The sequence below is a fragment of the Cebus imitator genome, unplaced genomic scaffold (assembly GCF_001604975.1).
Source record: "Cebus imitator isolate Cc_AM_T3 unplaced genomic scaffold, Cebus_imitator-1.0 Scaffold95, whole genome shotgun sequence".
NCBI lineage: Eukaryota > Metazoa > Chordata > Mammalia > Primates > Cebidae > Cebus > Cebus imitator.
In genome coordinates, this window is record NW_016107410.1 from 5,891,955 (window position 1) to 5,914,410 (window position 22,456).

Here is a 22,456-nt window from a genome sequence, read left to right on the forward strand (position 1 = left end):
TTTTGAGACAAGGTCTCACTCTGTTTCCTAGGCTGGAGTATGTGGCACAATCTCCGCTCACTGCAACCTCCACCTCCCAGGTTCAAGCCTGCCTCAGCCTTCCAAATAGCTGGGATTACAGAGGTGCAATGCCACGCCCTGCTAATTTTTGTATTTTTAGTAGAGACAGGGTTTCACCATGTTTGGCCAGTCTGGTCTCGAGTTCTTGGCCTCAAGTGATCCACCCACCTCAGCTTCCCAAAGTGATGGGATTACAGGTGTGAGCCACAGCACCAGAACTGGATTTTCTTTAAGGAGACCATTCTTCTTTCTCTCCTCAGCCCAATTAGTACGATTAGTAGTTATGAAGTAGTCAAAATGGCAATCACCATGTAGAATCAAAATGGGGCAATATACTGTAAGTCAAAAAATGGAATTTTAGTTCCAGCTTAGTGTCTATTTCACTGTATTTCCTGTAGTAAATCACTTTACCTCCACGGGCCCCAGTCCCTCATCCGTAAAATGAGAATGCTGATCTGGATTCCCCCAAAGGTCTCTTTCTGCTCTGATGTTTTATATATTCCTGTGATTGTTGTTGGGAACCAAAATATTTAGTAAAGCAGTTTCCTACTCATTCCACCAAATTCTTGGGCAGTAACTAATAGAACGAGATAACCCAAGATGCCCAGATACTGTCGAGCTTCCAAGAAAAATGTCACCCTTATTCACAAAACTTTGATAAGTCCCATAAGCTTATTTATACTGCAACAGGAGAGCATCTGCATATAGAGTCATTTCATCATCCATTTATGCAGCACAAATACACTGATTCCTTCTAGCATGCCACGCCCTGTCCCAGTCACTGAGGATATAGACATGAACAAAATCTCTGCCTTCATGAAGCTTATATTCTGGTCAGAGGAAGGAGATTCTAAACAAGTGTATATATATATATATATATATATATATATATATATATATCACAAGCAAACAGGCTAATTTTGGAATTTTATTCTGGATGCAAAGGTAGTTATTAGTGGAGTGGAGGATTCTCAGCAAAGAAGGGTCATAATCCAATTCACACTGTAAATGTAACTCTGACTCCTGCATAGAGAATGGATTGTGGGGTTATGGTTCAAGTGATTACTGGAAAATAGAATCACGTAACTAGAAGAAAATGATGCCATCCATCTCTCTGCCTTCAGGAAGCTCTGCCCACAAACTTCTCCTAAATGGGTATAAATTCATCATGCTTCCAGAATTCCCAGGCAGGCGGTGCTAGGGGTATCTCTGCCTGTGAAGCAGTGACCAGCCCCAGGCAGAATGAGCATCCTGTGAAGCCTCACTCCACAGCCTACAGAGTCAGGCTTCCCCAGAAGGTACAGTGCACAGCTGTAGAGCGGTCAGATTTCTGAGTCATGGTCTGAAAAGCAGTCAGTGGCAATGCAGCTTGGACTGGCTCCTCAGGGGTAAAGACATTACACATGGACCAGCTGCTTCTCCTAGGAGCGCAAAGCACTTGAAATAATTCATTTTAATCCAGTTATTTTCAACCTCAGCTACAAGAGGCAGCAAAGATTTGGTAGGAATGATCATAACGATAGTCACTGTTTAGTGACCCTTTACTAAATGCCAGGTGCTGTCTACCAAATCCTCAAAACAACCCACTGCAGGAACTTGCCATATTACAGATGAGGAAATTGAGAGAGGCAACTAATATTTGTGTTGAGCATCTCCATTGTGAAGTTCTGTCCAGGAACTTGGCTGACATCATTATTCACAAGGCTCCACAATAGTCTTGCAAAATGGGCAACATAAACGTCATCTTACAGACGAAGCACAGGCTCAGAGCCATGAAATAACTTGCCAGAGGCCACGAAGCAGAAACTGGAGGAGCTAGGGCTCAGCTCGGACTCGGCGTACTCTATCTGTCTCATTGCATCCCAAACTGAAGTTGGGAGAATTAAGGCAAACGCCAGGTCCTTTGCTCCTCAACTGCTCTAGCGATTAGACGACTCTCCCTGCAAGTGGCAAATAGGACATTTTACTTGGTTCTCCTTGCCAAAGTAATGCCCTATATTACAGCCATACAATGCCAGGGTACAGGGGCCTCAAGTTTCTTTGCACTGACAATTCCCCAGCCAATAACATCACTGAACTTCTTCTTGTGTGGGGTGATCATCCCTGATCCTTGCAACTATTTCCTCTTCCAGGAATGCCAACAGAGACCACAATAGCCATTTGTTCCATGATCATGGGTGGAGTGTTTGAGAAGTTTCCTAAACTGAAAGTGTGTTTCGCACATGGCGGTAAGACCCTATCTTTATTAGTCAGCTCAGGCTGTCATAACAAAATACCACAGATTTGGGTGACTGTACGACAACAGAAATTTACTTTCTCACAGACCTGGAGGCTAGAAGTTCAAGATCACGATGTTGGCAGGGTTGGTTTCTAGTGAGGGCTCTCTTCCTAGCTTGCAGATGGCCACCTTCCTCACATGGCCTTTGGTTTCTCCTCCTCTTCTTACAAGGACATCAGTACACCAGTCCTATTGGATTAAGGCCCCACCTTATGACCTCATGTAACCTTAATTACCTCCTTAAAGGTCCTTTCTCCAAGTATAGTCAAATTTGGCATTAGGGTTTCAGCATATGAATTTTGAAGGAATACGATTCAGTTCATCGCCTCCTTCCAGCCATCATTCTAGTCACATGATGGTTTAGGGACCAAATTCTATTTTTGTAGGCAAGTTTAGTTTTGTTGTCACCATTTTTGTTTTACTTTTTCTGTTCTTGATTTAAATCCCTCTAGTTAGATCATGAGCTCTCCAGTCTGCAATAGTCCCTACTATTTTTCATTGTTTACAAATAGGCCTATTTCATTCATTTACACTGCCTGCCTGGTCCCTGTAGGTAACTGAATTTGTGACCCTTCAACAGACACAGACACATAGACACAGACACACACACACACACACACACACACACACACACACTCGCAAAATATCAAACTATACATGTTACTCTCTATGCCTTTCCTTCTCAACAGCATAGAGAAGACATCTTTCCATGTCAACAAATACAGAGCTTCATCATTTTTGATGGCTTCGAGTATGGCCTTACATTTCATGGATATGCCATCATAATTTAGATGGTCCCCAACTGATATGCTGTCTCAGTATTTTGATTATAATCACACTATATTTGAAAGCCTTAATTGCATATCTTTACACATTTGTCTTCTCTCTTTAGGGTGAATTTCTCAAGTCTGAATTTCTAGATGAGTTATTGTCATTTCTTCCATCATCTCCCAGTGTTCAGAACAAATAGGTCCTTTGTAATTACTGTTAATCAGTTGAGCAACGGTAACTTCTTCCATGTAACATCAAGATGAAAGGAATCCTTTACGAGGAGGGGCCAGTGTTGACTAGCCCCTCAGTCATGGGTTTTACTTGCAGGTGGTACCTTCCCCTTCACAGTGGGAAGAATCTCCCATGGATTTAGCATGCGCCCAGATCTGTGTGCCCAGGACAACCCAACGAACCCAAAGAAATACCTCGGTTCCTTTTACACAGATGCTTTGGTTCATGATCCTCTGTCCCTCAAGCTGTTAACAGATGTCATAGGAAAGGTAAGCCCAGTCTGCCACTTAGATGTCTCATGGGGAGCAGAATGCTGCATCAGCAACCCGTTACTTGGCCTCTCTCCAAAAAAGGGATGGAAGAAACACATTAGATGAAAGGAGGGAGACAGTGAGGTTTGGGATTAGGTTTGCTTGCACAGGGGATTCTCTCCAAGGCCTCCCTCAACACAGAGTATATAATACTAAGAACTATTATATATGCCAGGGAAATCCCAGATAATCTACATGGCTTGGTATTCTCCCACAGCAGCTCCTCTTCCTTAGGGACATCTCTATATATACCCAACATGACACATGGCAATGTAGTAAGCAGGAAAGAACCACAAGTTTCAAAGTCAAATTGACCTGTGTTAAAATCCTGGCTCTACCTTTCACTAGTTGGGTAAATTGTGAATGCAATCATCCTCATCCACTATGTGGAGAAAACTGGAAAATTGAAAGGGTAGAAATGCATAGTTGGGAAATTGCATTGGACAGGGAGTCAGGGGAAGATGATGTAGGGTCCTGTGTATCACGCCCTGAAATTTCTTCCTGGAATAATATGGTTTTTGATTCTCTCATTTAATTAAAAGACCAGCATGGTGGTACTTTAAAGCCCCCAAGATAAAGTCTTTCCTCTGATGTGGTCTCATCACAAATCTCTCTGTTGGTGGCACATCCACCTTTAAGTATTCTTTTAAAATGCTAACTCAGCAAGTTTGAGAATTTCTAGGGGAAAGGTCATAATGAAAAGTCTAAAATATTTTGTATTTCAATTCCATCTTATTACTTACAGGTATCTATAGAAGATTTCCAAATTTTCCCAGGAGAAAAATCTTTGAGGTTAAAAGTTAAAAATTTGCAATATGATACTTGAGTTGAGTTTAGACTCTAAGGTTTAAAAAATCATGTCTAGCAAAAAGAGGCCCATCATTTGAAAGTTGCAAGTAGTGTCCAGAATGACACTTTATCTTGCATTAATGCTGACTGTTTCTCTGGCTTGAGAAAATCACCAGAATATAAATGTTAAGCATTTTAGCTTGGTAATCAATTATGTGGTTGAGCTGTGTCTTTGAGTTGTTTAGCTTTTGTGTCACCCCTGCAGAGACGGATGGTTAGCAATTGGTTGTGACTGTTGATTTTTTTTGGTTTGGATGGAGCATGATGAGGAGGTCAGTAAGCAGAAGGCTGCACGGGGCAGAAACTGAAAGAAACTTTGTGGGCTCTGGACATTGAGCAATGGAGGAAAGGAAGAGGGAAAATCATGTGGGATTGGGGAAAGGGCTGTTCTTATTACATCCCATCAAGCCTACAACCCCTTAGTATTCTTGGAAACTGAAACACCAGGAGAAAACACCACTGGCAAATCCAAAGCCCAGGCCAATATCCATGATGGACATCAATGTGAAATTCTTCAATAAAATACTGGCAGACTGAATCTAAGAGCACATCAAAAGCTTATCCATCACGATCAAGTCAGCTTCATTCCTGGGATGCAAGGCTGGTTCAACATACACAGATCTATAAACGTAATCCATCACATAAACAGAACCAAAGACAAAAAACACATGATTATCTCAATAGATGCAGAGAAGGCCTCCGACAAAATCCAACAGCCCTTTATGCTAAAAACTCTCAATAAACTAGGTATCAGTGGAACGTACATCAAAATAATAAGAGATATTTATGACAAACCCACAGCCAATATACTGAATGGACAAAAACTGGAAGCATTCCCTTTGAAATCTGGCACTAGACAAGGATGCCCTCTCTTACCACTCCTATTCAACATAGTATTGGAAGTTCTGGCCAGGGCAATCAGGCAAGAAAAAGAAATAAAAAGTATTCAACTGGGAAAAGATGAAGTCAAATTGTCTCTATTTGCAGACGACATGACTGTGTATTTAGAAGACCCCATCGTCTCAGCCCAAAATCTCCTTAAGCTGATAAGCAACTTCAGCAAAGTCTCAGGATACTATAAGTACCTTCAACAAGCACCCAGTGCAATATACACTGGCCAGGGGACAGGAGCAGGAGAGGAAAAATATGGGAACCACTTCATGGTAACCAGCGGATAGAGTAGTTGGTGAGCACATGTGAATACATTCCTATTAGGGACCTCCAGAAAAACATAGCAGGTACTTTACAAAGCCCTTGGTGCTGAGATCTTACATTCAAACTATGAAAGCTTCAGCTATAATCATTTGGGCATCAAAAGCAAATGTGGCCGGGCGCAGTGGCTCACACCTGTAATCCCAGCACTTTGGGAGGCTAAGGCGGGTGAATCACCTGAGGTCAGGAGTTTAATAGCAGCCTGGACAACATGGTGAAACCCCATCTCTTAAAAAAAAAAAAAAAGAGCAAATGTAACCTTATTTTATGTAATCTCATAGACTCATGAATCCAGGACATAGAAGCAGTATACATTAATAATTTAGGATTCTGTTTAAAATATTAATGCTTCTTCATTCTAGTCATACGCACATTGGCAAATTCTCTTTTAAAACAATCCCCAAATCAGAATGGCTAAGGAAATTCCTAGCTGGACATCTGGGATAGAGAGCAGCCTGGCCAGATTTGAGCAAGAAGACAGAATGCTGTGGAGGCAGGTCTCTAGAATGAAAAAAATGGAACTGATGAATTATTTGATCTGAGAGTTGGAAATACTTACTGACAGACATTTAACAGATCTGTTGATGCATTAGGAATGAAAGCAGGGTATATATAGAAAATTAAGCAAATGAAAGAAAAGGCAATATTTAACTCTAAGAAAACAAAAAAAATCTATATGAGGGGCAATAATCACTGTACATTATTTGACTCAGCAGTGAGCAATATTTGTTGTCATAATAGGGTAAATATTAAGTACTGGTTTAACTGAAAATCATAATTCTATTAAGAAAATAGAGACAGTGAAGTAAGAAAGAAATTCTCAATGACCATAATGGGGAATAACTAAATATTCTCTATCTAAAGTTAGTAAATTAAGACACAATTGTATAAGCTTATTATCTGGGATTATAAAGGTAATTGTCAAATGATGCAAGCTAAAATGGGAAAAGTGGCTACCTTAAGGGATAAGAGTTGGGAAAGTGAGCCAGGGTTTCACTCTGTTACCCAGGCTGCAGTGCAGTAGCATGATCACAGCTCACTGCAACCTCCACCTCCCGGCTCAAGGCATCCTCCCACCTCAGCCTCCCGAGTAGCTAAGACTACAGGCACACACCACCACACCCGACTCATTTTTGTATTTTTTGTAGAGACGGGGTTTTACCATGTTGCCCAGGCAAGTCCTGGATTTAAGCAATCTGCCTGCCTCGACCTCCCAAAGTGCTGGGATTATAGGCATGAGTCACCATGCCTGGCCAAAAAATGTTTTAAAAAAGAGTTGCTTTTGAAAATAGAGATGTTTAGTAATATTTGATTGTTTATGTATAAACATTACTTTGATAAGTACATTTTTTTTTTTGAGACGAAGTCTTACCCTGTCACCCAGGCACGTTCTCAGCTCACTGCAACCTCCGCCTCCCAGGTTCAAGCGATTCTCCTGCCTCAGCCTCCCAAGTAGCTAGGATTACAGGCGTGCACCACCACACTCAGCTAATTTTTTGTATCTTTAGTAGAGATGGGGTTTCAACACGTTGGCCAGGCTGGCCTCGAACTCCTGAACCCACCTCAGCCTCCCAAAGTGCTGGGATTACAGGCATGAGCCACCACACCTGGCCGATAAATACAAATTTTAAATAACATCTTAATAATATACAGATATAGGTTATATATAAAGAACCAAAACAATTATCGAGCACCTACTATTTCTAAAACTCTGTTATTTGGTCAAAAAGTATTTAAATTATATAATCTCTTGGCTTCCTTCCACCTCTACAATTCTTTTGCTTTTGAATTCTTTGCTTTGATTTTTAAACATGGATGCAAAGAATGCAGGTTATAGATTATCAGTCTATCACTATGAGAAATAGAAAAAAAGAAAAACTATAGTGCCTCCCTATATTAACTTGATCACAGAAAATACACTTCACGTATTTAAGTGGATAGATTTTTGAGAAGTTGGTCATATGCTCATTATAGGTATATCATAATTTTGGCTGGATCTATTGGTAACCTACTGCTGCGTAATTACATACTCATACATCACTTAACAGTGAGGATATGCTCTGAGAAATGCATCATTAGGCAATGTTGTGGTTGTGTGAACATCACAGTGCCCTTACTCAAACTTTTATGGTACAGTCTACTACACACCTAAGCTATATGGTATAGCCTAGTTCTCCTAGGCTACAAAGCTGTACTTGTTACTGTACTGAATACTGGAGGCAACTGTAACCCAATGGTAAATATTTGTGTATGAAACATATCTAAACATAGAAAAGGGAAAGTAAAAAGAAGGTGTAAAAGATTAAGAATGTATAGGGCGCTTATCATGAATGGAGCTTGCAGGACTGGAAGTGGCGCTGGGTGAGTCAGTGAGTGAGTAGTGAGTGAATTGAAGGCCTAGAACACTACTTTACATTACTGTAGACTTCATAAACACGCTACACTTAGGCTACGCTAAATTTATATTTTTTATTTTTATTTTTTATTTTTTGAGATGGAGTCTCCCTCTATCGCCCAGGATGGAATGCAGGGGTGTGATCTTGGCTCACTGCAACCTCCGCCTCCTGGGTTCAAGTGATTCTCCTGCCTCAGCCTCCTGAGTAGCTGGGACCATAGACACGTTCCACCACATCTGGCTAATGTTTTGCATTTTTTTTAGGAGAGAGACAGGGTTTCACCATATTAGCCGGGATGGTCTGGATCTCCTGATCTCCTGATCCCCCCACTTCAGCCTCCCAAAATGCTGGGATTACAGGCATCAGCCAACGTGCCCAGCCGCCATGCCCAATTTTTTTTTTCTTTTCTTTCTTGAATAAATTAACTTTAGCTTACTGTAACTTTTTTACTTTATAAAGCTTTAAATTTTTTAAACTTTTTGACTCTTTTGTAATAACACTTAGCTTAAAATAAGAACACACTATACAGCTGTACAGAAATATTTTCTTTCTTTATATCCTGATAAGCTCTTTTATATTAAAAAAATTTTTGCTTTTTAAACTTTTTTGTTAAAAACTAAGACTCAAGCACACACATTAGCCTAGGCCTACACAGGGTAAGGGTCATCATCGCTGTCTTTCATCTCCACGTCTTGTCCCACTGGAAGGTCTTCGGGGGCAGTAACACATCTGCAGCTGTCATCTCCTATGACAATGCCTTCTTCTGGAATACGTCCTGCAGGACCTGCCTGAGGCTGTTTTACAGTTAATTTTTTTTTAATAAGTAGAAGGAGCATACTCTAAAATAATGATTAAAAGGATAATACAGAAAATATGTAAGCCAGTGCCATAGTCATTTATATCATTACCAAGTCTTAAATACTGTACATCATTATCTGTGCTATACTTTTTTTTTTTTTAAGACAGTCTCGCTTATCACCCAGGATGGAGTGCAGTGGCATGATCTCAGCTCACTGCAGCCTCCACCTCCTGGGTTCAAGCGATTCTCATGTTTCAGCCTCCCAAGTAGCTGGGATTACAGGAATGTACCACCACACCCAGCTAATGTTTGTAGTTTTGTAGAGATGGGTTTCACCATGTTGGCCAGGCTGGTCTCAAACTCCTGACCTCAGGTGTTCCACCCACCCTGGCCTCCGTAAGTGTTGGGATTATAGGCCTGGGCCACTGCACCCAGCCTATCTGTGCTAGACTTTTATAGGACCGGCAGGGATAGGTTTGTTTACACCAGCATCACCACAAACACTTGAGTAATGCATTACACATAATAATAATGCAAAATGCATCACATTATGAGAGCTATAAGATCACTAAGCAAGAGAAAGTTTTCAGCTCCATTATAATCTTATGGAACCACCATCACATATGCAATCTGTCATTGACCAAAACATCATTATGTGATGCACGACTGTAATTACCCCAAAACTTAGTGGCTTAAAATAAGCCACATAAACAACAATAAACATTTATTATCTCTCATGCCCTCTATATGTTAGGAATTTAGAAATAGCTTAACTGACCCAAAGTCTCTCAAGAGATTACAGGCAAGGTGTCAGTCAGGGCTGTAGTTATCTAAAGTCTTGGCTGGGCTAAAGAACTTATATTCAAGGTGGATTTCACCTGTGAGTGGCATGTCAGTGCTGGATTTTGGTGGGAGGCCTCAGTTCCTCTCCAGGTGGGCCTCTTCACAGAGCTGCTTGAGTGTCCTCACAGCATGGCTGCTGGATGCCCCCAAGAGGGAGTTATCTTAGAGAGAAATAGGGAGAAATGGTAATAGAGACAGAAGGGAAGGAGAGAATGGGGTGGGGGGAGAGAAAGAGAAAGAGAGAGAGAGAGATACAGAGAGAGACTGACTGAGCACACACCAGACAGAAGCCGTTCTTTTCATGTCTTAAGAGTCAGAAGTCATGTAGTATTAACTCCACCACATTTTATTCATAGAAGCAAGTCATTTTATCTGGCTCACATTCAAGGAGAGTAGAATTAGATCCCACCTTTTGAAGGGAAGCATACCTACCTCATTCCTCTCTCTGGCCACAAATTATTTATCCTCCTAAATGCAAAACACCCCCACCCCTACCAAGACTGCCCCAAAAGTCTCATCCATTTATAGCATCACTTTAAAGTCTAGGATTTCATTGCTTCGGTGAACTTGTGGATGAGGCTCCTCATGTATACTTTCTCCAAATCTGAAGAACTGTGAACTGAACAGACAAGTTCCTTTCTTCCCCACACACTCAATGTAAAATGGTGAGACAAGCATAGGATAGTTGCTATCCTTCCCATTCTAAAAGGGGAAAACAGGAGGTTTAGAGCAGTCACTCTGAAATTTCACTCTGGTTGCCCAGGGTGGAGTGCAACGGCGTGTCTTGGCTCACTGCATACTCTGACTCCTGGGTTCAAGCAATTGCCATGCCTCACCCTCCTGATAGCTGGGATTACAGGCATGAGCCAGCATAACTGGCTAATTTTTGTATTTTTAGTAAAGATGGGGTTTCACCATGTTGGCCAGGCTGGTCTCGAACTTCTGACCTCAGGTGATCCACCTGCCTCGGCCTCCAAAGTGCTGGGATTACAGACATGCACCACTGCGCCTGGCCTCTTTCCTTCTCTCTTTCCCTCTCTCCCTCCCTCCCTCCCTCCCTCCATTCCTTCTTTCCTTTCTTCTTTTTGATGGAGTTTTGCTCTTGTTGCCCGGGCTGGAGTGCAATGGCCATAACCTCTACATCTTTCACATTCAGAACTACTCTATTCAAGGGGGTCTGAAGGACTAGGATGATCAAGAAGCACTGAAAAGATTATTTATCATTAAAGAAAGATTTGATTATACCCAGAGTTATTGTAAGCAGCAGAGCATACCATAGGTATTAGAAATATTTCCAACATAGCTTAAAACAAAAAGAGTTTCTCAGGCTGAGCGTAATCTCAACACTTTCAGAGGCCAAAATGGGAGGATCACTTGAGGCCAGGAGTTCAAGACCAGCCTGGTCAACATGGTGAAACCCCATCTCTACTAAAAACACACAAAAAATTAGCCAGGCATGGTGGCTCACGCCTGTAATCCCAGCACTTTGGGAGGCTGAGGCAGTCGGATCACTTGCGGTCAGGAGTTTAAGACCAACCTGGCCAACATGGTGGAACCCCATCTCAACTAAAAATACAGAAAGTAGCCAGGCGTGGTGATAGGCACCTGTAATCCCAGCTACTTGGGAGGCTGAGGCACGAGAATCCCTTGAACTCGGGAGGCGGAGGTTGCAGTGAGCCAAAATTACACCCCTGCACTCCAGCCTGAGAGGCACAGTGAAACTTCATCTCAAAACAAACAAACAAAAAAAGGGGGGTTCCTGTCTAACTCCACCTAACTTGACATTTAAATTTATTTGGATACTTCAGCTTCCAAGTACTTGGGTTATATGATATTTTCCTGTATACTAGAATCCTCAATAGAGTAAAAATACTTTTTTGAGACCTGTAAGCTTCCTTACTGTCTTCTCAAGAAGTTGTGGTAAGTGCGAGAGGGTTCAAGTCCTGGCTCTACTACTAGTTACGTGGTGACCAGTTAGCAAGTCACTTACCCTTCTCAGCCTCAGTTTCCACAACTGTAAAATGGGAATGATAACTAGGCAGAGTTGTTGTGAAGAGTTAATACTATGCCAAAGGACTGTATAAATGTCAGAGATTTTTTTTTTATGTCAGAGATTTTTATTACCTACTCCAGTGCTTTACAAGTAGTAGGTGTTAAGTTAATGTTTGTTTAATTCAATTGTATAATGATCTTGGAGATATAAAGCTAATTTTACTTTGCATTGATTAAATTAAACCAGGCACTTTCTCTTTTTTTTTTTTTTTGAGACGGAGTTTCGCTCTTGTTACCCAGGCTGGAGTGCAATGGCGCGATCTCAGCTCACCGCAACCTCCGCCTCCTGAGTTCAGGCAATTCTCCTGCCTCAGCCTCCTGAGTAGCTGGGATTACAGGCACGTGCCACCATGCCCAGCTAATTTTTTGTAGTTTTAGTGGAGACGGGGTTTCACCACGTTGACCAGGATGGTCTCGATCTCTTGACCTCGTGATCCACCCACCTCGGCCTCCCAAAGTGCTGGGATTACAGGTGTGAGCCACCGCGCCCGGCCTACCAGGCACTTTCTCTAGGAAATTATGTCTCAGGGAACAAACTAAATATCTGGTATACTAGAATTTTTGGAATAAGTTATAACAGAGTTATGTTGTATTTACTGCAAATGCTACTAATGAGATATGCTAGTGGGATATCTCAAAAGTGTTCCTTTTCCAGAAGATAAATGAAATTTTCTCCCATGATTAGAACTACTTTGTAAGCCACATCTTTGTGTTTGCAGAACTCCCTAAAAATGTGAAAAAGTTAATGTATCCCAGCAGGTGAGAAGTTTATTTCTTTTCCCTGGCAGGAATATTAATCACTATTATTATCAGCTCAGTAAGTCCTTGACCTCATAGGGAGATGTGTGCAGCTGCTGGCTTTGGGGAGGGAAATGTATGTTAGAGTAAAGTGTTGATTATCTACTGTTTTACTGCCTAATAAGGAAAGTCAGCATCTTTCCAAAAGGTAGAATTTCAGGATCCCAAACGAGGCAGCCATGGTTCCTAAAATGTCCACCATTAGAATTATTCCTTGGGGTTTAATAGAGTCTTTAGAATATGCCTTACTAAAATGTGGATGTTGTCAAATGCTATATTAGCACAGAAATCTTTAAAAACTGGTGCATGATCATGGTGGATACTAAGGGAATAGGACCTTGGATCACAGACAAAAAGAGAGAAGAAATTTCAGCTTTTGGGAGGCCAAGAACAGATATGTTATTTGATGTCAAGAGAGCTTTGGGTATCTCAGGGAGGTAAGGTTCATGGAAACAGAGGCAACAGTCATCCAAGGCATATGGTATGCCTCCTTAACCCAGGATTGCTCATGTAATTCATTTAAAACATAATCAATTTGCAGTTGAGAAATAATAGGTGATAGAATTAGCAATAGAAACAGTAATTTTTTGTTCAGAGCAGTGGAACAAAGTTTCCCACTGTGGGACACACTGATACTTTAAGTCACAAAAGTTTACATATGTATATGGTGAGAAGGAGAGAAACAGCTTAACATAACTCATCATTGAACTGTAGTTTAAATAAATGTATAACAATGTGTCCAGAAAAAAGAAAAGAAAAGAAAAAGTAATTTTTTTAGAGATAAGGTCTCACTCTGTCGCCCAGGCTAGGGCACAATGGTGCGATCACAGCTCACTGCAGCCTTAAACTCCTGGGCTCAAGTGATTCTCCTACCACAGCCTCCTGAGTAGCTGGGACACAGACACCATGCCTGGCTAAATTTTTGATTTTATAGAGACGGGGTCTCACCATGTCGCTCAGACTGGTCAACATAGGTTCCTTCTGGCTGCAAGTGATCCCCCTACCTCAATCTCCCAGAGTGCTACAATTACAGGTGTAAGCCACCACACCCACCCGAAAAAGTATTTTAACCCAAGTATTTATTAAGCATCTATCAAGAAGAGACTGGCATTACTCAATGGAGTATGTGACCTTCATCCTACAGGATCATATAAGTCTTGAAGAATCTCTTCCCTCCCATTTTTTCTTGGTACTATCTCTACTCTCTCTGAACAAAAAACTCAATAAGAATTTCATTTCCAATTTTTTTATGCCTATTGCTCTCTCTCTCAAGACATTACTGACAAGTCAGAAAGGGTCAGAGATTTACCAGAAGTTATCAGTAAGAGATGTACAGATAGATAACAGGTATGAAAAATGAAAAATTCACAAACCAAATACAAGTACATACAATTATCTACTTGTACATAACTACAAGTAGATAATTAACCTCTTATAGGGAGGAGTTGTGAACGATAGCTACTAAATAATAATTAAACATTGCCAAACTCTGAGTTTGATGTTCTGCAATGGGCATCCAAAATCAATTTAGGAAGGAAAGCAGGGAAGTGTCTTAACCAGAAGGACAAATTGCAGAAGAGTGATTTTCGTTTCTGCTTTAGAATTATTTGCTTTCTCCAGATTAAAATGGAACATACCCCTCTTAAAACATATTTATATACAAGAAGGCCATAATAATAGGAATGGAAGAATTCCTGACTAGAAGGCAAAATTAAGTTCTAGGCTTCATTTTCATGTTAATGTAGTTGACAAATGCAGTGAAAGCATGGGACTTTTAAAAATTATGTTGTGTTTTGGAATTGTAAACAGCTTTAGCAACAGGAGGTTAGAAATAAGGACAAATGAACCTCCAGTGAATACCGAGCAGACAGTTCAGAATGAAATCAGCTGTTGGCACAGATGTAAGTAGACATAATTTAGGGTCTTTAGGGCTTCTATCAGCAGGTATATGTGTTTGGTTTCATACAGTAATGACTACAGAAATCTAAAAATTGACTTGTTAGTCTATCATGCCCTTCCTCTAAACTGTATTATGTACTTTCCCATGTTATTTCATATAAATGTAGTCATAAAACCTAGGAAAATCTTTTTTGGGGATAGAAATCAAAGTGTCATTTATCTCAAATATCTCAAATTTAGAGTATTTAAAATATATTTATTATTTCAGGCCTAGGCCGGGCACTGTGGCTGATGCCAGTAATCCTAGCACTTTGGGAGACTGAGGTGGGTGGACTACTTGAGCTCAGGAGTTCAAGATCAGCCTGGCAAACATGGTGAAATTCTGTCTTTACAGAAAATTTAAAAATTAGCCAGGTGTGGTGGTGCACACCTGTAGTCCCAGCTACTTGGGTGGCTGAGGTGGGAGGATCACTTGAGCATAGAAGGCAGAAGTTGCAGTGAGCTGAGACATTTTCCTCAAAAAAAAAAAAAAAGTGTGTGTGTGTGTGTGTGTGTGTGTGTGTGTGTGTGTAAATATATATAAATATATACATGTGTGTATACATATATTTTTTCAGGTCTAGTTACAGTCAGACTTTATCCTTCATATATTCAAGCATTCATTCCTTCAACACACACATATTTGTTAAAATAACTCTTATATTGATTATAAGCATGTGTCAGAGTTTTATACCAAACTTGTATCAAATAAGAAGCATTCTCAAAAGTCCAATTCAAAAAATCCATCTTGCAAACACATTTTACAGGGAAAAAATCATCAGATAAATATTATTAAAATAGATTTTCTTAAAGAAGAAAAATAATATCTAGTTAAGGATGATAGCCTCTTTGCCTTATTGGTTAAAGGTCTTAGACTAGTTTCAAGACTAATAATCAATCAAGTGGATTTCCTAAGAGGGTCTCTTAAGCTCGTTACTCTATTAGAAAATTGCTCAAGTATTTTATCAAGAAGAAAATTACTTCTCAAGGAAAAGCAGCTAGTCACATCAGACCACAAAATTCTGCCCCAACAAAGGTCTGGGACCCATTTATTGCTCATATTTATTGGGGGCTGCTTATGCCATGCTAAGGAACTTGAGCTTTACCTTCTAGGGAATAGAAAACTATTGACATGGTTTAAGCAGGGATATGCCATGATCAAATCTGTATTTTTAAAAGACCATTCTCTTCACTGTTTAGTATTGACTGAAGCAGATGAGACTGGAATCCCAGGAACAGGATGGCCTTAACTTTTGAAAATCAATCAGTGTAATTCACTATATTCATGAAATAAATACTATGATCATTTTCTAGATGAATAAAAAGTACTTGGCAACATTCATAACCCATTCATGATTTTTAGTCAAACAAAACTCTCAGCAACTAAGAAAAGAACTTCTTCAGTCTGATAAAGGGTGTCATAAAAAAAAAATCACAGCTACCACCATACATAATGGTGAAATATTAAACACCTTCTCCCTAAGATGGGAAGAGAGGCAAAGATGTCCACTCTCATGCCTTCCAATCAACATTGCACTGGCAATCCTAGCCAGTATAAGAAAATAAGAAAACGTAAAAAGGCATACAGATTGGTGAAAGAAGTAAATAGTCTCTTTGGCAGATGACATGATTGTTTATGTAATTAATTCTAAGGACCCCACAAAGCAATTACTGGAACTAATAAGCGGCTTTAACAAGACTGCAGGACATAAAGGCAATATTTTAAAAATCCATTGTATTTTTATATACTAGCCATAAGCAATTATAAAATTAACTTTTAAACAATTCAATTTATAATACTGTTTTAAAAACTAAAATACTCAGAAATAAACTGAACAAATGATGTGTAAGACCTCTATACTGAAAACTATAAAATAATGCTAAGAGAAACTTTTAAAAATCTAAATAAACAGAAAGTTCTATCATGTTTATGGATCAGGAGATATCAATTCTCCTCATATAGATCTATAGCTTCAATGTAATCCAAGCTAAATCTAAAAATCTAAAATGTATACAGATATAAAAAGGACTGGAAGAGCCAAAATAATCTTGAGAAAGAAAAATAAGTTAAAAGTTTGCATTAACTGACTTCAAGGGTTATTACAGAACAACAGCAATCAAGAGAGTATGATATTGGAATAAGGACAAACAAATATATTAACAGAATAAACTAGAGAATCCAAAAATATATGCTTTTTTTTTTTTTTTTTTTCGACAGAGTTTCACTCTGTCACCCAGGCTGCATTGCAGTGGCACGATCTTGGCTCACTCTAACCTGTGCCTCCCAGGCTCAAGTGATTCACCTGCCTCAGCCTCCTGAGTAGCTGAGGTGTGCACAGTCACATCTGACTAGTTTTTGTATTTTTGGTACAGATGGGGTTTCACCATGTTGCTCAAGCTTGCCTTGAACTCCTGGCTTCAAGTTATCCTCCCACCTTGGCCTCCCAATTTGCTGGGATTACAGTCATGAGCCAGCACGCCCAGCCCAGAAATATATTCATCCTTACATGGTCAATTAATTTTTGACAAAGGCACAAAAGCAATTATGTGGGGAAAGGAAAGCCTTTTCACAAATGGTGCTGAAACAAGAATCCATCAAATGGGGGGAACATAAGCCCTGACCCTACCTTATACTAGCCATACACAAAACTTAATTTGAGCAGGATTATGCAACTAAACAAAAAAGCTAAAACAATAAAGCTTCAAGAAGAAAATATAGAAGAATATCTTTCCAACCTGGAAGCAGGCAAAAATTTCTTGAATAAGGCACAGAAAGCAATAACCAAAAAGAAGAATTTGACAAATTAGACTTTATCACATTAAACACTTTATCTTATCATAAGACAACATTAATCATATGAATAAGTAAGCCACAGAATGGTAGAAAACATTCATAAAACATATATATGACAAAGGACTGATATCCAAAATATATAAAGAACTACTAAAACTCATGATGAAAAGTCAAACAATCCTGTTTAAAAGTGGACAAAAGGCTTAAATGGCCACTCCCCAAAAGAAAATAACAACTAGCCAATAAACATATTTAAAGGTGCTCAACATCATTAGTTCATCAGAAAAATGCAATTTAAACTATGACGAGAAAATACTGCACATCCATTAAATAGCCAAAACCAAAAAAGACTGAGAATTCGGCTATAAGCAAGGATGTAAAGCAACTAGAATTTTCATACAGTGTTAGTAGAATATACTCCTATCCTATGACCCAACAGTTTTACTCCTAGGTATTTACCTAAAAGAATTGAAAATACAAATCCACACATACACACATACAACTCGTATAAAAAAGTTCTTGGCAGCTTTATTCCAAATAGCCAAAAACTGGAAAAAGTGTTAGATGTCCATCTACAGAAGCATGGATAAACATATTACCATGTATTTGACACAGTGGAATACTACTCAGCAAAAAACAACAACGAAACAGAAAAGAAAAAGAATAATTTGCTGGTATACACTACAACATAGATAACTCTTACAAAAGGCTGAATGAATGAAGCTGGATACCAGAGAGTATAAACTGTATGACTCCATTCATATGAAGTTCTTGAACAGGCAAAACCAGACTAAGGTGAAAAAAAAAAAAGGGAAGTTATTACCTTTAGCAGGAGAATTGAGAAGAGAGAATGGCCAAGAAGGAGTATTAGGGAGCTTTCTGGGGTGATGAAAATGTGCTGCATTTTGATAGAGATGTGGGCAATTCCAGTCTACTCATTTGTCAAAAATCAACAAATTCATCACTCAAGAATTTGCATTTTACTCTATGTAACTATTACTTTAAAAAAAATACATTGAATGCTAGCTAGTATATTCGCTTTTTGCAGTGGTATGGGTTTACAATTCTGAAAATACTTCATGTGCATTCTAGGCTCATGCAAATGAAGAAACAACATGAGTAAAATGCCAAGTGTCTTACTGTTGTATAAGGTAGTTAGAAATATGAAGAGTAGGAAGAAGATGAGAAGGTACCCTGTAGTGTTTGGATTGAAAATGGATGTATTGGTATAAACTCATGGTTTTTAATATAGAAAAATATGGAAATATAGATACGTGTGTGTGAGGCAGGTATTTCCACATCAGTAGCAGTTATCACTTATAGCGCCCAGATCTTGGTTTCTAGTTACCATTTTCCATCAAAGGAAGCTAGTCTGCTTGGAGAAAAGATTGTTTCCAAGACAGAGGAAATACAAAATGAGCTAGAACAATATTTTGTACCCGAAATAAAGTAAGTACAGTCAGCCCTCTGTATCCATGGGTTCTACACCCACGGATTCAACTAACTGCAAGTTAAAAATAGTTTTAGGCCGGGCGTGGTGGCTCAAGCCTGTAATCCCAGCACTTTGGGAGGCCAAGGTGGGTGGATCACAAGGTCAAGAGATCGAGACCATCCTGGTCAACATGGTGAAACCCTGTGTCTACTAAAAATACAAAAAATTAGCTGGGCATGGTGGTGCATGCCTGTAATCCCAGCTACTCAGGAGGCTGAGGCAGGAGAATTACCTGAACCCAGGAGGCAGAGGTTGCGGTGAGCCGAGATCGCGCCATTGCACTCCAGCCTGGGTAACATGAGTGAAACTCCGTCTCAAAAAAAAAATAAAAATAAAAATAAAAATATAAAGAATAATACAGTATAACAGTTGTTTACATAACAACATTGTATTAGATAACATAAGTGAAGAGATGATTTAAAGTATGCAGGAAGATATGCATAGGTTATATGTAAATACTACATCATTTTATATAAAGGACTGAGCATCCGAAGACTTTGGTCTTGAGGGATAACTGTACTCAAAGGATGGTGGGGAAGTAGCATAAGGACACAGGAGTCAACTTGAAGAGATGATTCACACTAAGCAAATCTGATATGATCTGGCTATCTAAACAAACAGTGATAATAATGGATTATCACCAATTGGATAAAATTAAGTCTATGAGTCCAAAATGATATAAATAAGAATGAATATATGAATAAATAGGTAAACATATATATTTTATATAAATTAATGTGTTTTTGTATATATGAAGTAAAATCTTTTCTTTATAATGAATATAGAAAGAATAACAGTTAGAAAATCATTATTGAATGATAACACCAGTGGATGAAAATTTGGAAAAGGAACAAGATATTTACATGATCTCAAAGTGGCTCATCCCAAATTGCTTATTAATCATGATGAGAAAAAATAGTGACTTTACATTAGAGAAACCCGGCAAACACCAACTTAGTTAAATAATCAAAATTACCAATATTAATAGAAACTGATATCATATGCCCTGATATAATGCACTGAATAAGACTTAATACCACTTCTGTAGTATTTCTATCCTAAATGCGTCATTTGTACAGAATCACAAAGAAACATCAGACAAACACAAACTGAGGACATTCTATAAAATAATTAATCTATAATCTTCAAAACTATCCCAGATGAAAAGTGACAAAAATAAGGCCAACTGATCCAAATTAAAGGAAACTGTAGAGACATGCCAACTAAATTTAATATGTGATCATCAATTAGATCTTCAACTAAGGAAAATAATTAGCTATAAATCCCATTATTGGGACAACTGGCAAAATTTGATTATGAACTGTGGATAATAAAATAACATTGTTATCAATGTTAAAATTCCTGATTTTGAGAAGTATACTGTGGTCATATAAGAAGTATCTCTTTTTTTAGGAAATAAACACTAATTTATTTAGGAGTAAGGAGCCATGATGTCTCCTACTGACATATGGCTCAAAGAAGCGTATATGTATATATGGAAATATCTATGAGAAAACGATAAAGCAAAGATGGAAAAGTATAAACAATTGGTAAACCTGGGTGAAGGTTATATGAAAGGCTCTTGAATTTTCTTGCAACATTTCTGTTAGTTTGAAATTCTGCCAAAATAAAAAATTATCCACCACATTCATTAATCAGTTAGTGAATAAAAAATAGGAGTACAGACTAGTCAGGAAACCATAAAATATCTGTATAAATGTTCATGTATTTTGCTCGATTTTTAATGGGGTTATTTGTGTGGTGTTTTTTGTTGAGTTCTCTGAACTCCTTATGAATTCTAGATATCAATACCCTGTCAGGTAAATGGTTTTCAAATATTTTCTCCCATACTGCAGGTGGTCTGTTCACACTGGTAATGATTTCTTTTGTTATGCAGAAGCTATTTAGTTGAATTAAGTCTCATTTATCTATTTTTGTTTTTGTTGCTTGTGCTTTTGAGGTGTTAGTCATGAATTATTTGCCTAAACCAATGCCCGGAAGAGTTTTCCCTAAGTTTTCTCCTAGTATTTTCATATTTTCAGGTCTTGCATTTGAAGTTTTAATCCATCTTCAGTTGATTTTCATATATAGTAAGAGATGGGGGGGTCTGGTTCATTCTTTTGCATGTGGCAATCCAATTTTCTCATTTATTGAAAACGGTGTCCTTTCCCCAGTGTAAGTTTTTGTCAACTTAGTCAAAGTTCATAAATAGACATACTTCCAAAGAAGACATACAAATGGCCAACAAACATGAAAAAATGTTCAATATCACTAATCATCTGAGAAATGCAAATTAAAACTACAATGAGATATCGCCATACACCAGTCTGAATGGCTCTTATGAAAAAGTCAAAAATAACATATTGGTGAGGAAATGCAAAGAAAATGCTTACACAGTGTTGGTGGGAATGTAGGACTGTAATTTAGTACAACCTCTATGGAGAGCAGTATGGAAATTTCACAAAGAACTAAAAATAGAACTACAATTCAATCCAGAATCCCACTACTGGGCATCTACTCAAAGGAAAAGAAATAATAATATCAAAACCTACACTTGTATGTTTATAACAGCACTATTCATAACAGCACTATTCACAACAGCAAAGAAATGGAATTAACCTAAGTGTCCATCAATGAATGACTAGATAAACAAATTGTCATATACATGCACAATGGAATACTATTCGGCCATAAAAATGTATGAAATCATGTCTTTTGTAGCAACATGGATGGAACTGGAGGCCATTATCTTAAGTGAAATAACCCAGAAACAATAAAATATTGCATGTTCTTACAAGTCAGAGCTAAATAATGTGTACGCATAGACATCAAGTATGGAAAAATAGATATTGGAGCCTTGGAAGGGTGGGAAGGCAGATGGGGCTGAGGATGAGAAATTGCTTAATGAGGGCTATGTACATTATTCAGGTGATGGTTACACTAAAAGCCCAGACTTCACCATTATGCAGTATCTCCATGTAACAAAACTGTACTTATACCCCTTAAAGTTATATCAAAAAAATTTTGGTATAACTGGAAAACTGTGTGACCCATTTAGGGCTCCAGCAGAAAATAAGATTACATACATGAATTGGGAGAGCTAAACTAATAAAGGGAAATTAATAAAGGGATTATCAACAAAGTTGTGAAAAGCTCCATGACTATTCCAGGCCAAAACTTGAAGCTAGAGAGGCTCTGTAAAAAGGGCCTGCGCTGAAGTCTTATGTTCTATTGTTGTGAAATAAATAAATAAATAAGGGCCTGTGGACAGGAGCTGAGACTTCTACGTTTGAGGCTAGATGACTCCATGGAAGGCAATTAAATACTTTAATTAATATAATACTAGGTAATTAAATACTTTCCTTTCATTCTACAATCTCCTGCCTGTGTTGCTCACTAACTAAACCCATCTGGAAGCCAGGGTCAAGGGGGTCCACTGTATACTTCATACAAATCAGTCTCCAGGTGACACATAGGAGTGAAGAAGGATGAAAAGTAGATCTGGAAGAGCAAGCAGCAGATATCCAGAATGAAGGTGGATCAAAGTGGGGAGAGGCCAGGAGAGCAAAAGCAAGAATGAGAGTGACAGAGAGAATGGGAATGGACATGATGTTGAGTAAATACTTAGATGA

The 22,456-nt window shown here is 38.7% G+C and overlaps 1 protein-coding gene across 2 annotated transcripts in view; it reads left to right on the forward strand.

The window, feature by feature from the left end:
* The window catches only part of ACMSD (aminocarboxymuconate semialdehyde decarboxylase), a 64,283-nt gene that overhangs the window by 31,417 nt on the left and 10,410 nt on the right, over nucleotides 1-22,456 (forward strand). For both annotated transcript variants that reach the window (XM_017536088.2, XM_017536093.2), the window contains 2 exons: nucleotides 2,193-2,288; nucleotides 3,437-3,609. In XM_017536088.2, coding sequence (XP_017391577.1) covers nucleotides 2,193-2,288; nucleotides 3,437-3,609 — 269 coding nt within the window. The remainder of the gene's footprint in view (nucleotides 1-2,192; nucleotides 2,289-3,436; nucleotides 3,610-22,456) is intronic.